This window comes from Bos indicus, chromosome 28 (genome assembly GCF_029378745.1).
Source record: "Bos indicus isolate NIAB-ARS_2022 breed Sahiwal x Tharparkar chromosome 28, NIAB-ARS_B.indTharparkar_mat_pri_1.0, whole genome shotgun sequence".
Lineage (NCBI taxonomy): Eukaryota > Metazoa > Chordata > Mammalia > Artiodactyla > Bovidae > Bos > Bos indicus.
In genome coordinates, this window is record NC_091787.1 from 26,892,697 (window position 1) to 26,905,363 (window position 12,667).

General features: G+C 52.4%; 1 protein-coding gene across 2 annotated transcripts in view; it reads left to right on the forward strand.

Moving 5' to 3' along the window:
• The first annotated feature begins 7,725 nt into the window (after positions 1–7,725).
• ADAMTS14 (ADAM metallopeptidase with thrombospondin type 1 motif 14) overlaps positions 7,726–12,667 on the forward strand; it is a 95,161-nt gene continuing 90,219 nt past the window's right edge. The window contains exons 1-2 of one of the 2 annotated variants that reach the window (XM_019954203.2): positions 7,726–8,080; positions 9,845–10,287. In XM_019954203.2, the coding sequence (XP_019809762.2) occupies positions 7,999–8,080; positions 9,845–10,287 (525 nt within the window). In that variant the 5' untranslated portion in view covers positions 7,726–7,998. The remainder of the gene's footprint in view (positions 8,081–9,844; positions 10,288–12,667) is intronic. The other variant, XM_019954204.2, reaches the window with a different exon arrangement.

A 12,667-nucleotide genomic window follows, 5' to 3' on the forward strand; every position in this document is an offset into this window, starting at 1 on the left:
GATGCTTGCTCCTTGGAAGAAAAGAAGAGAGAGTCTTTATCATATTAACTACTGATACTAAATGGGAGATTATGCCTGAGATCCAACCACCTTCTAGGGTGTGGAAGGGAAGGAGTAAAGAAAACAAGACCATCTATGTGCTGATAATGATTGAAGCTGGGTTATAGGTAATAGGATGGGGATCTTCATACTATTTTATCTTCTTTCGCCTATGTTTGAAAATTTGCATAGTAAAATTTTTTAAAAGTTGGGACAAGAAAGAACTCCCTCTTCCATTGCCTCTGGTGATCATCGCATCTGGTGAACATATGTTACTGGCTCTAAGGCAGCTATCTTGTGACTAAGAGGGGACAAGCCGGAGGGTGAGATTAATGCCAGGCTTGGAAAAGCAAAAAAAGGAAGGAATTGGGTACTGGATGGTTCTGTTGGGTTGCCAGATTAACCAGCTCAGAATGTGCCTGCTTCAGTATTCCATATTATGTGGGGTAATAAATTAAACTATATTTAATTTTGTTGTTGTTACATGTAATTCCACTGATCTAGAAAGGGGAACAGAATGGAGGCCTGGCTCCTCTCTGCTGCAGGGTGCCACCATGGCATCTCAGGGGACACCTGGGTTGTAAGAAAGGTTTGTGAGAAGTGGGTCCTTGCCAAGACTCTGAGTCCTTCTAGCAGATCCAAGTGGCTCCAGGAAATGGAAGCAGTCCCTGCTTGTGACCTACCTCTCTTGAACGCCAAAAGGCCAATGTTAGGCTGCACTGGGCTTTGGCTAGAAGGATGGGATGCTAATATTTCAATCATAGACTGCCAGTTTTGGGAGCGGAAACGGCAGAAGCAGAGTTACTGAAGGACAGCTGGTCTTTCTGGCATCCTTCCCTACAAAGACAGAGAGAGCTCTTCTCTGTGAACCCTCAACACACAGTAACCACAACCACACAACGTCCACATACAGGGCACAAACAGCATTGTTTCTAACTGATCTCACGGTTCAGCTGGTCTCAAGGGTATCAGCTGCTCTGTAATGTATGACAAGTCAGTGTGGTTAACTTAACCCATCCGGGTCTCCTAGATATGGTCATTAGACATATGCCAAAAAATGTGCAGAGGGAATCTGGGGGATAAAAGGAGAAGGTGATGTGGGAAGGGCCAAAGGCATGGTGTCTGGTTCCTCTGGATGCCCCGGAGCTCTGCCCAGGACTCAGGTCACATAACTCAAGCCCAGGCTTTGGAGATGGGATGGGAGGTAAGGGGGGCAGCCTTCTATAAGGAACCTTATATAAGGTCCTTCTATAAGGAACCTTATAACCTTATATAAGGTCCCAAATCCTTAGTGAGTCTGTTTTCAGTCCCAATTTGGCCCTGATTTTCAAGGCTTTGCTTACAACAGTGACTATAGGCTTCCTTGGTAGCTCAGCTGGTAAAGAATCTGCCTGCAATGCAGGAGACACCGGTTTGATCCCTGGGTTGGGAAGATCCCCTGGAGAAGGGATAGGTTACTCACTCCAGTATTCTTGCCTGAAGAATCCCCATGGACAGAGGAACCTGGCGGGCTACAGTCTATGGGGTTGCAAAGAGTCAGACATGACTGAGCGACTAAGCACACACGTGCGCACATGCAGGTGTGCATGCACACATACACACACACATATATCTTGTTGTTCAGTCACTCAGTTGTGTCCAGCTCTTTGTGATTCCACAGACTGTAGCAACCCTTTGAGATACCATGGATGCAGCATGCCAGGCTTCCCAGTCCCTCACCATCTCCCCACATTTGTCCAAGTTCATGTCCATTGAGTCGGTGATGCCATCCAACCATCTCATCCTCTGTCGCCCTCTTCTCCTGCCTTCAATCTTTACTATCATCAGGGTCTTTTCCAATGAGATGGCTGTTTGCATCGGGTGGCTAAAGTATTGGAGCTTCAGCTTCAGCAGCAGTCCTTCCAATGAATATTCAGGACTGATTTCCTTTTGGGTTGACTGGCTGCATCTCCTTGCTGTCTAGGGGCCTCTCAAGAGTCTTCTCATGTGTACTCATGTGTGTGTATGTATATATAGTATGTATACATATGTATGTATTGGGCAGTGGCGTGTCTTAGGTGCAGCACGCGAGATCTTTTAGCTGTAGCATTTGAAGTCTTAGTTGTGGCATGCAGGATCTAGTTCCCTGACCTGGGGTTGAACCAGGGTTCCCTGCATTGGGAGTGTGGCATCTTAGCTACTGAAGCATCAGGGAATCCCCTCAACAGTGATTCTTAACTAGGATCGTCAGAATCCCCTGAAGGACTTGTTAAAACACAGATCATCTGGGCCCACCTTCTGAGCTTCTGATTGAACAGGTCCAGGGCCTGAGAATCTGCATTGAAGATGGACTCTGAAGTGATGCCTTTTCTGTTGCTCTGGGGAACGCTGATTTGAGAATCACTGGCCTAGAACTTCTTGGCAGGACAGTGGATCTCAGGTGTCAGGAAGAAGACAGTCAAACTTTTGTTTGTCGTCACTTTGGGCTGAGGTGGGAACCAATGATAAATGGCCAGAGAAGGCTCATCCAGGGTGGGAGGAGCCTAGAGTGGTGATGCTCTAAAATCATCTGACCAGGAACCAGGAATCTTGGGGTGTTATTTTGCTTCTGAGTCATCTCGCTGTGTGACTTGAAAAGATCATGTTTGCTCCCTGGGCCTCAGTTTAGTGCTTTATAAAATGAGAAGATGGCCATTTTCTGTATGTGTTATAGTTTTCAAGGGGGTTGAGGATATAGACTCCAGGGCAGTTGTGACCATGGAGGCTAGTATGCAAAGTGCCTGGTCAGTAAGTGGCAGCTGTGATGACTACTTTGTTATTTTTAATATGCTTTCAAGGCTTGGGGGAGACACAAAGGCAACTCTTCTCTCCCATCTCTTCCTGCAGCCTAGTGACCTTCATGTTGATGGTAGAATCAGAACTTGCAAGTATATGTGTCAGGTTTCCCCCGGAATGATTATTCTGGGAAATACTAAACTCTCCAAATTTTCTTTCTTTCTTTTTTAAAACAGCTTTATTGAGATATAATTCACACATCATAAAATTCATTCTTCCAAAGTGTACAATTCGGTGTTTTTATTATATTCACGGAATTGTGCAACCATCATTTCTATCTGAATTTAGATGGAAGTCCCAAATAGCCATTAGCAGTCACTCTCTATTCTTTTCCTCCCCAACCCCTGGCAGCAGATAACCTACTTAGTATCTCTACACAGATTTATCTATTCTAGCCAGTTTTTATATATATCTCCCCAAATTTTCTATGAACTGTTCCTTCTCCAGCTCCCCTTCATTTGATTATTTAATATTTATTGAGGGTCCATTAGGTGCCACCACCGGACAGGCACTGAGGATGCAAGATGGAAAAAAATCCAGGCGAGCTCCCTGCTCCCTGTGGAACTCATAAACTAGGGAGGAAGCAGATGTTATCTGTGAATCACACAAAATAGGTAAAACTTAACAGTGAGAAGTGCTGTTGGGAGTTGGGAGGGCAGGACAGGCTTCAGACAGTGATGACAGGGATTGTCTGGGCAGAGGCAGGATAGAGCATCCAGGACAGAGGAGACAGCCTGTGCAAAGGCCCTGAGGCGAGACGAGCACGGTGCGTACCTGGAGCTAGGCTGGAGGGCTGTGAACGTGTATGTCTCGGGGTTCCCCCTGGAATGATTACTCTGAGAAATACTAAACTCTCCAAATTTCCTTTCTTTTTTAAAACAGATTTTGAGATATAATTCACATGCCGTAAAATTAATTCTTCCAAAGTGTACAGTTCAGCGTCTTTATTATATGCACGGAATTGTGCAACCATCATTTCTATATGAACTTAGGGGGGACATAGAGGCAGGAGGGTCAGCAGGACCACCCTGTGCAAAGAGAGCCTCGGAGGCTGTGTTAGGGTGTCTAGTCTTCATCCCCAGAGTAAGAGAACCTCTGGAGGTTTATAGCAGAGGCAGTTACATGACCTATGGTGAGTTTTAAATATGTCCTCAGATGCAGTTGGAGTAGAGGTTTCAGGGGGCAGAGCTGGGGGGAGAAGGATCTGTTAGGAAGAACTTACAGCAGTGGCCACTGTAGGGTTGCTAGTGACCTACTGGGGTTGGGGGGCACATTTGAGATGGAAGTAGCTGCATTTGGGGGTCCTTTGGAGTAGATTCCATAGGGCTTGGAGTCGAGTTGGTGACTAGGGTGGCCTGGCTGTTGGGCTTCCTAACTGGGTGCATGGTGGTGGCTCTCACTGAACTAGGGCAGGATTCCCTCTCTCCTCGCCTGAGTGTGTCAGAGCCTGGTGGGTCACTGGTCACACCAGGAGTTATAAGAAAGGGATGCTCTGTGTGTGTTTCAGGGTAACATCTGAAGCACAGCAGCTGGCACTCAACAGTCGACAGCCACCTGCTGTGCCCCTGAACTGGGACAACACTGCACCCTGCTGTGTCTTGCTCATGTCCCCCCTCCCCGCTCCCAGGGGCTTCCTGGCTTCTTGCTGCGGAGACCTGTCTCAGGCTGAGACTCTTACTGTTTTAGGGGGCATCTGTGACTTCCCCTGTGAGGGGAGATTTTTTTGTCTCAACTGCAGACCACTTCCTCTTCCCTTTGGAAGGTGGAGCAGGGGAGGGAAAGAACCGGTGCCTGGAGGAGAGAGGCTGTGCTCCTGCTCATGAGCGAGCAGGGGCCTGGGTTCTGAAGCCAGGGGTCCATTCTTGCTCTCGCTGGGTGAGTAGAGGCAGGTTCCCCCCTCCTCTCTAGAGGGCACCTGTGAAATAGAGGGTGGGGCACTGGCTTGGAGACTGTCTCTGGGCATCTCCAGCTCAAGGCTCTGGGGTTTCGTCTGTGCTCGGAGAACAGGCTGCCTTCCTCCCCAGGGGGTGCTCACAGGTGGCCCTGCTCCTTCATCCACAGGCCGCTTCACCATCCCCGTCTCCCCTGGTTGTCAGGCTTTCTCACACACCTGTCACGTCTTCCAGGGGGTTGCTGACTGTGCAGTGCAAGCTGTTTGCATCTCCTCTTTCCCTACAAGGGCCCTGGATGGGAAGAGTGTTGAGCAAGTGTCGGAGGGCCCTGAGCACGAGAAACATCCAAGTCATTTTCCCACCCGTGTAGGATCTCAGGTGAGAGGCTGGGGACCCAGAACTTGCCTTCCTTGGGGGGTGCCAGCAGATGCCTGTAGATTGCTTTGCTCTGGCTCTGATCTTCTCCAGAAACAGGGCCGGTCACCCAGCCATTTCCCCCACCTTCTGGCCCAGACTCTGCACTCTGCTCCCATGTCCCCTCTTCCCAACAAAGGCTTCCTGACTAGAAAAGAGCTTGGACATAACATTGTTTGCCAACACAAGCAACCACTGTAGCCCCAGGGAAGGGGGTTGGGGTAGAGAGCCAGGGTGAGGTTTTGCTCTCTGCTTGCCAAGACTGGCTCCAGGGAAGGCCCCAGCCCACAGTTCATGAGTCAGGCTGCTGGGGTCCCTCTTGACTTAACCAAGTCTAAGGCAGGAAGTAGGGGGTGGAGTCTAGGGAGGAGACCTGGGCCCCTGAGGTTTCTAGGCAAGCTTCTCTGGGATGGCCCCAAAGAGGGAGAAAATTATCAATCTATCCATACTATGAATTTTCCCTTCTGTTACCACAGGGCCCCCCACTCTGCAGCTGGGAAAACTGAGCCCCCGAGAAGGGAGGCAGGCCATTTTATCCTGAGCTCCCCTGCTGAGTTCGTGGAAGGCCAGAATGGAGACAATTCACTGCCTCTCCTGCTGCTGCTGCTGCTGCTAAGTCGCTTCAGTCGTGTCCGACTCTGTGCGACCCCGTAGACAGCAGCCCACCAGGCTCCTCCGTCCCTGGGATTCTCCAGGCAAGAACACTGGAGTGGGTTGCCATTTCCTTCTCCAATGCATGAAAGTGAAAAGTGGAAGTGAAGTCACTCAGTCATGTCTGACTCTTAGCGACCCCACGGACTACCAGGCTCCTCCTTCCATGGGATTTTCCAGGCAAGTTCCCATTAACATACGGGTCCCCCTCACACTCTTGCTTCATCAGCCCTCACACACAAAACCACACTCTGGCCCTTGACTTCACAGATCTTAAAGAACCAGAAAGAAGAGAAAGAGAACTCTATTCTTCCCAGACTTAATATAGATCGGTTTGGTAATGCCATTCCCAATAACTGGATGCTCGGATGTTGCGTGGAATAGAGCACACTTTGCGTCTCCACGGGACTTCAGAGTTTACATCTGTGGCTCCCAGTGCCTTCACTCTTTGGCCTCACCTTTGACAGATGAGGTCGTGCAATACAGAGAAAAATGACTCGCCCTTGGTCACTTTGTGTTGGGCAGAGTCTAGCCCAGAAGAGTCTTCTGACCCCTACCCTTGTCTCTCTCTCCCACTCAGCACTAGATTCTGGGTTCTAATGCCAGCTCAGCTGCAAATGAGCTGTGTGACCTGAGACATGTCATTTCAGCTCTCTGAACCCGCTTCATAAATGTACTGGCCCTCCAAAATCCTGATGTCATTTCATTCATTCCATGAGTGCTACCTCCCAGGAGGCCCTGAGTCAGGTCCTGGAGCTGTAAGGATGGGTTTTCTAGTTCTCTGCCCACAAAGCAGGAACATATTCAGAGCCCAGGGAGGGTACAGATTAGGAGACCGCATATGGGGAGAAAACAGCAGGAACCCAAGTCCTCTTTCAGGGGACCCAGAAATTCCCAAGAGAAGTCAGGTCAGAGAATTTCCATCCACACATTGGCCTCCCTTTAAGAAAGCCCTATAACAAAATGTCTGAGCTCAGAAGCAGAAAGATTAGGGGTCTTTATATACTTTACAGAAAGATTTTTTTATTTGGCAATTCTTAAAAACAAAACAAAACAAAAACCAAAACTGCTTTCTCCAATTCCCATCTCCGGGTTTACAGTGCATTTACAAATTGTTAGGAGCACATTTATAGAGTAGAGCAGGAAAGAAAGCAGGAGTTGGGCTTTTTGCCTGACTACTGAACTGGTCTCAGCAACATTGCAAAACCAGCACCCATTCTCATCTCTTAGACTCATTTTTTTCCCACGGAAGGCTGTTTGGCGGGTACATGGGTGGTAAGTTTGGAAGCAGAGGATGGTTATCATTTACTGAAACCTATGTGCTATAATTAACACCCATTTCACAGATGAGGAAGCTGAGGTGCAGAGCTAGGATTTCAATCAGGGCTGTTTGACTGTAAAGGCAGGGCTCTCTGCCCACCTTGCTCAGCCCTGCTCTGGACTAGGACACAGATCAGTCACTGTACTTGGGGGCAGGTGACTAGACTCCAAAATGGATAGATTCAAAGGGTGGAAGAATACTGGGGGCATCAAGACCATTAGGAGAGAAAGGAGACCCTCTCGGGGCGGGGGTGGGGTGTTCACTATCTCCCATCCAAAGGCAGTGGGCATCCCATCGGCCCAGTGGCTCTGGAAATTCCTTGAGTAAGGGGGACCGGCAAGTAGAGCGGAGCGGAGGAGCCTAGGAAAGTAAGGGCCGTCACTCCGGGGGAGCCAAAGAAGCTGAGGGGACAGTCTCCCAGGGCGCCCGGAGCCCCAGCTCTGGCTCCGCGTGGCACTTCCGATCCGCGCCCTGTGCCCCGCCCACGGGCGCTCTGCGCCCCCTGCTCCGACCCGCGCCCGGCCCCGCCCCGCCAGTGTGCCCACCCCCGGCCCGCCCCGTACTCCCCTCGCCTGGCTCCCGGAGCGTCCCGGAGCGTCCAGGCGCTGGCGGACCGACCCGCCGGCAGTTGGCACTGGGGACGCTGGCGCGTCGGTCGCTCCGCTCTCCCGCCGGCAGCCTCGAGCGCCCGGAGCCAGCGGTCCAGGCGGCGGCGCCGCGCAGGGGCCCGGGATCGGGCGGCAGGAGGCTGCGAGGCGGGAGTCGGCGGCGGCGGAGGAGGCGGAGGCCGGCCGGAGTCCCGATCGCGCCCCAGCCTCGCTTGCAGCCCAGAGCTTGGGGCTCGGCGCCCGTCCGGCCCACAGCCACATGGCTCCTGTCTGCGCACGGCTGTCCTGCCTGTTGCTCTTGCACTGTGCGCTCTGCGCCGCCGCGGGCAGCGGGACTGAAGGTGCGTGCGGGTTGGGTGCGCGGGGGCGCACTGGTTCGGTATGCACGAGGGTCGGTATGGCCCGAGGTGCCCGAGGTGCCCCGCAGCGTTGAAGTGGGGGGAGGCTGTGCGCACATTCTGGCTGTGCTCTCTTTTCTTCTCCCCAGTGCCGCCGAAGCTGTCGGGGATCTCTCTCCTTTTCTAGTGCGAGACTCCGAAGAGTCCCCAGGAGAGGACTGGGGGATAGAAGCCTTTTCTGAGGGGCTGTGTATCTGTCTCTTTGTCTCAGTGTTTCTCACTCTCCTCTCTCTCCTCTTTCACTGCCTTCTCTGTCTCCAGCTTGTATGCATATGTGTACAGATAAGTGTGTGTAGGTGTGTGTCAAGTGAACACCAGGCACTCACACTCCTGCACAAACACACATATATCTCTCTCCCCCAGTACTGTCACCCTGTGCCTTGCAGACACCCTCTCATAGACACCAGACACACTCCACCGTTACCCGTGCAGTATGGGGTGCCCTTCTGGTGTCTCTGAGCATGGGGAGGGGGCTCTGGTCTTTCCACGGCAGAGTGCCTGCTTGTCTGAGCTCTGTTCATGTAGGAAACAGGATCCCTTTGGCTGAAGTCTTGAGGGTCTTCTGCTGGGCTGGATAGAACCAGAGGAGAGAGTTTGTTGTCCCCCCTCCTCTTAACTGCCTTGGGCACGAGGGATTTTCAGGACATATCATTTTCTAGGTTTTTATCAGTGCCGTGAAGGGGGCTGGGAGGCAAGAGATAGAGCCGTGTGGAAATGAAAATTCCTCCCAAGCTCCTATCCATGAATCACTCGGCCTGGAAGCCAGGGAGCTGTCATTCCTGCCCGGCCTGGCTGGGCTTAGCGAGAGCTGTGTAAGGACGGGCCGCTGGCATGTAGCCTGGAGCATGGGGCCATGACCTCACACTTAATTCAGTCCGAGTGGGCAGGTCACCCGTGCGTCTCCTTTTATTTTTGAAGATCTATATTTACCCAGCTTGGGGCTGGGCCATGTCGAAATTTCGGCAGCCACTGTGCTGCTTAAAAAAGTTTCCTTTCTAAACTTGGAAAAACGTAGAACCTGTATTCCTTCCCTTCCCTCTCCAGCTCCTCTTTTCTCCCTGACGCGTGCCCAGGATGCCCTGAGTTTCTAGGTGTGTTTGTTTTGCCAACTGTGTTCCAGGAGCTCAGCGAGGAGGGCCCTACCCCAGGCTGGGCTGGTGACTTCAGTTCCCTGGGGAGTTTGGGCACACCCGGCCACCCCTCTCTTTGCCCAGGGGCTTTCGGGGAATTTCCTTTGTAGTGCCCAAAGTTGGAAGGTTTGTTGCTACAGTGACAGGATTCTGTTTGGCATCATTTATTTTCCTCTGCTAAGTGTAACAAAGATCTGGGATTATTGCGAGCAATTTGTGTCTAGCAGTTTATGAACTTGAACACCGATCATCTGAGTGCAGAGATCCAAGAGCTGAGGGAGCACTGGGTGAGAAATGGATGAATTTGGACTAAGGGGGTCCCTCCAAAGTGCAGTCAAGGTTGCAGATCCTTTCCTGTCCCGTGGGGTTTCCAGCTTTGCAACCCTATGGACTGTGCCTGCCAGGCTCCTCTGTCCATGGGATTTTTCAGGCAAGAATACTGGAGTGGGTAGCCATTCCCTTCTCCAGGGGATCTTCCTGACCAAGGGACTGAATCTGCATCTCCCCTGTCTTCTGCATTGCAGGTTGATTCTTTACCTGCTGAGCCACCCGGTAACTCTTTCTTTATTTCCAACAGAGCTGCACTTCTCAAGAAAACTCAGTGACTATGGCGTGACAGTGCCCTGCAGCACAGATTCTCAGGGACGCTTCCTCTCGCATGTGGTGTCCGGACCAGCGGCAGCCTCCGCAGGGAGTGTGAAAGGGGACGGGCCGCCCTCACCACTGTCACACTCCGGTCGCCTGCGGGTGGCTCGAAGCCCACTGCGCCCTGAAGGCGTGACCCTGCAGCCTGGCAGGATGGGGCGCTCCTCCCTGTACTTCAACGTCACTGTGTTCGGGGAGGAACTGCACTTACACCTGCGGCCCAACCGCCGACTGGTTGTGCCCGGAGCCTCGGTGGAGTGGCAGGAGGATTTTCAGGAGCTGTTCCGGCAGCCCTTGCAGAGAGAGTGTGTCTACACCGGGGGTGTCACGGGCATGCCAGGGGCAGCTGTCGCCATCAGCAACTGCGATGGATTGGTAAGGGACAAGCCTCTCATCAAGCTCCACTCCCCCATCCTCTCCCTCACTTCCCACCGTCCCCCGCTCTGCCCGTGAGCCAGACCAATGTGGTTTTCTCCTTGGCTCCCATGTGTTTGGGATTCCTGTGGGCACGGCCTGAAGTCAGGGCCAAGTCGGGGGCTGCGCTGCTTTCCAGAGAGAACCCCACATGCCCCACTGGCCACAAGGTTCACACTCTGTCGGCTTTAAAGTGGCCAAGATAGGATGGTACCGTATCCTCTTGATCCCCCACCATCTACTGACGCACCGGGACCACAGCTCACCGTCAGGGATCTGAGTATGCATGCATGCAGGTGTGAGGCAGGTGGGCTTTGCTGGGGCTGGGTCCTGGCTGCGCCGCTCCTGAGCCACCACGCTTTGGATATGTCAGTTGCCCTCTGGTGGTCCTTTCCCTCACGTGTGGAGCAGTGTTTAATCTGCACGTATTTACTGTACGTGCTCCTGTCCAGCCTGGCGGATATGGCACCGCCTAAGACAGACATGGCCCCTGCCCTCCCGGACCTGATGTGCTGGTGATGACAATATGACCGACCTCACCAGGCAGCATGGCCAGTGGATGGCACCTGCTTGGCACATGGTCAAGGCTGCCGGTATCAGCTGCTGTTATTCTCTTTACTACTGTGTCCTTTCTCATGCCCCACTGTCTCTGGCCCTGAAGCCAGCCTGCTCTTCTGTGGCTCTCTGCTCTGAGTTCCCTTTCTTAGGACTCTGTCCTCCCAGGCACAGGGAACCTCCTGCTAGTTGGTTCCATGTTGCAAACCAGAAAGCCACAGGTGGCTTCTGTCCTCCTCACGCTCAACTGCTGCCGGATCCCATTCCCCTCGATGCTCCGTCTGCTGTGTCAGGCCCTCATGAGCCTCCATGGCAGCCGCAGGGCCTGGATGGGTGCTGTTTTCATGGTCTCTGCTTTACCAAGCACAGGCTGATATGTCCACGAAAGGACCTACCCACCCCTCTGCCTTTCGGCTTTAAGAAAGGGATGAATCAGATGGTTCAATTGTAAGGGGGCTTCTTTCCTCACTGGCAGGGCTGGGAGCACTTCTTACCATTTTCCCATTCTTAAGAAGTGTGTTCCTGCTCAATGTCATGGCTCCTTTGTCTAGATCAGTGTTTCTCAATCTTTTTTTTCATTATCATCCCCCGGAGGAGCTTTTTGGATACGTTTCCTCTAATTGCTCCCCGATGAAACCCTAATACCATAACTCTATTGAATATGTCTTTCAACTCTGTATATCTATGTTTTATGTATAAAATGAGTGAATTTTTTTGCTTCCCAAAGAATCAATTTTTGCCCATTGGAAACACCAGAGCCCCACTGAAAGGCAGGGTCTAGGCAGTGGTTGTTTCTTAGAGTGGAGTGTATACCAGAATCACCTGGAACATGAGGGTTCTGTGGAGCAGACTTGGAGGAACCCAGACGGGAAGGCCAGCTGTGAGGAGGCTGAGACCTTGTCCTGCCGCCAGGGTGAGCCTTGGCTGCCAGCCCGCCCTGGCTCAGCAGTCCAGGGACTCTCCTCAGCAGGAGCCCTCAGTCAGCCTTGGCTAGCACTGTGCTGTGGCCACCGGTTTTGGTTGAAAATCCAGAGTGACATGGGAAGTCACCCAGAGACGCAGTGTCTTTATAGACAGAACGCACCAGGGCATGTCGGTGGCTTGGGCTGAAGGACAAGGTTACCTGAAGTCATCAGTCACATGGGCTGTAAGCTGTTTGGTGACAGAGATGGTCTCCTTGACCACCTCCATTAATGTCTATGGGGATCTGAACAAAGGCGTGAGTGGTGATCGTTGCCAGTAATAGATAGCTACCCACCCTCTTTGTACTCTGGAAACCCTGTCATTGAAGCAGCTCAGCAGGCGTTGACAAGTGGGCACTGGATGCTTAGCTGACATTGATGACTTGTGGTGGCTTCTGAGTAAATGTTCTCATTGGCTGTGTGACCTGGGCAGGCCACTCCCCCTCTCTGGGCTTATTCCTCTCATTTGTCCAAGGAGGGGCTGCCCTCGCTGCTTGCGGGCAGATGGAAATCTATTCTGTGTGACATTTGCAGAAGTTGGATCCGGTGTTGGAGGCTATCCACAGATAGGCTTCTGGAAGCCTGTTCCGCAGTAGAACTGAGGCTCCAGGAGTGGCTTGCCTGGTCCCCTTGCCTTTCGTGGGAGGAAGAAGTGGACTTCATGGGCTGGGCCCCTGCCTGTGCCCTCAGCTGTCCCCAGAGACCAGTCCCTAAGTCCAGCTCTCGGGAATCTCCCCGACCAGTTCCCTGGCAGGGATCACGGTCCAGCACAGAGGCCCGCTGCCCAGGCAGGGATTTCCTCACTTCCAGTCCCTTCCAGAAAA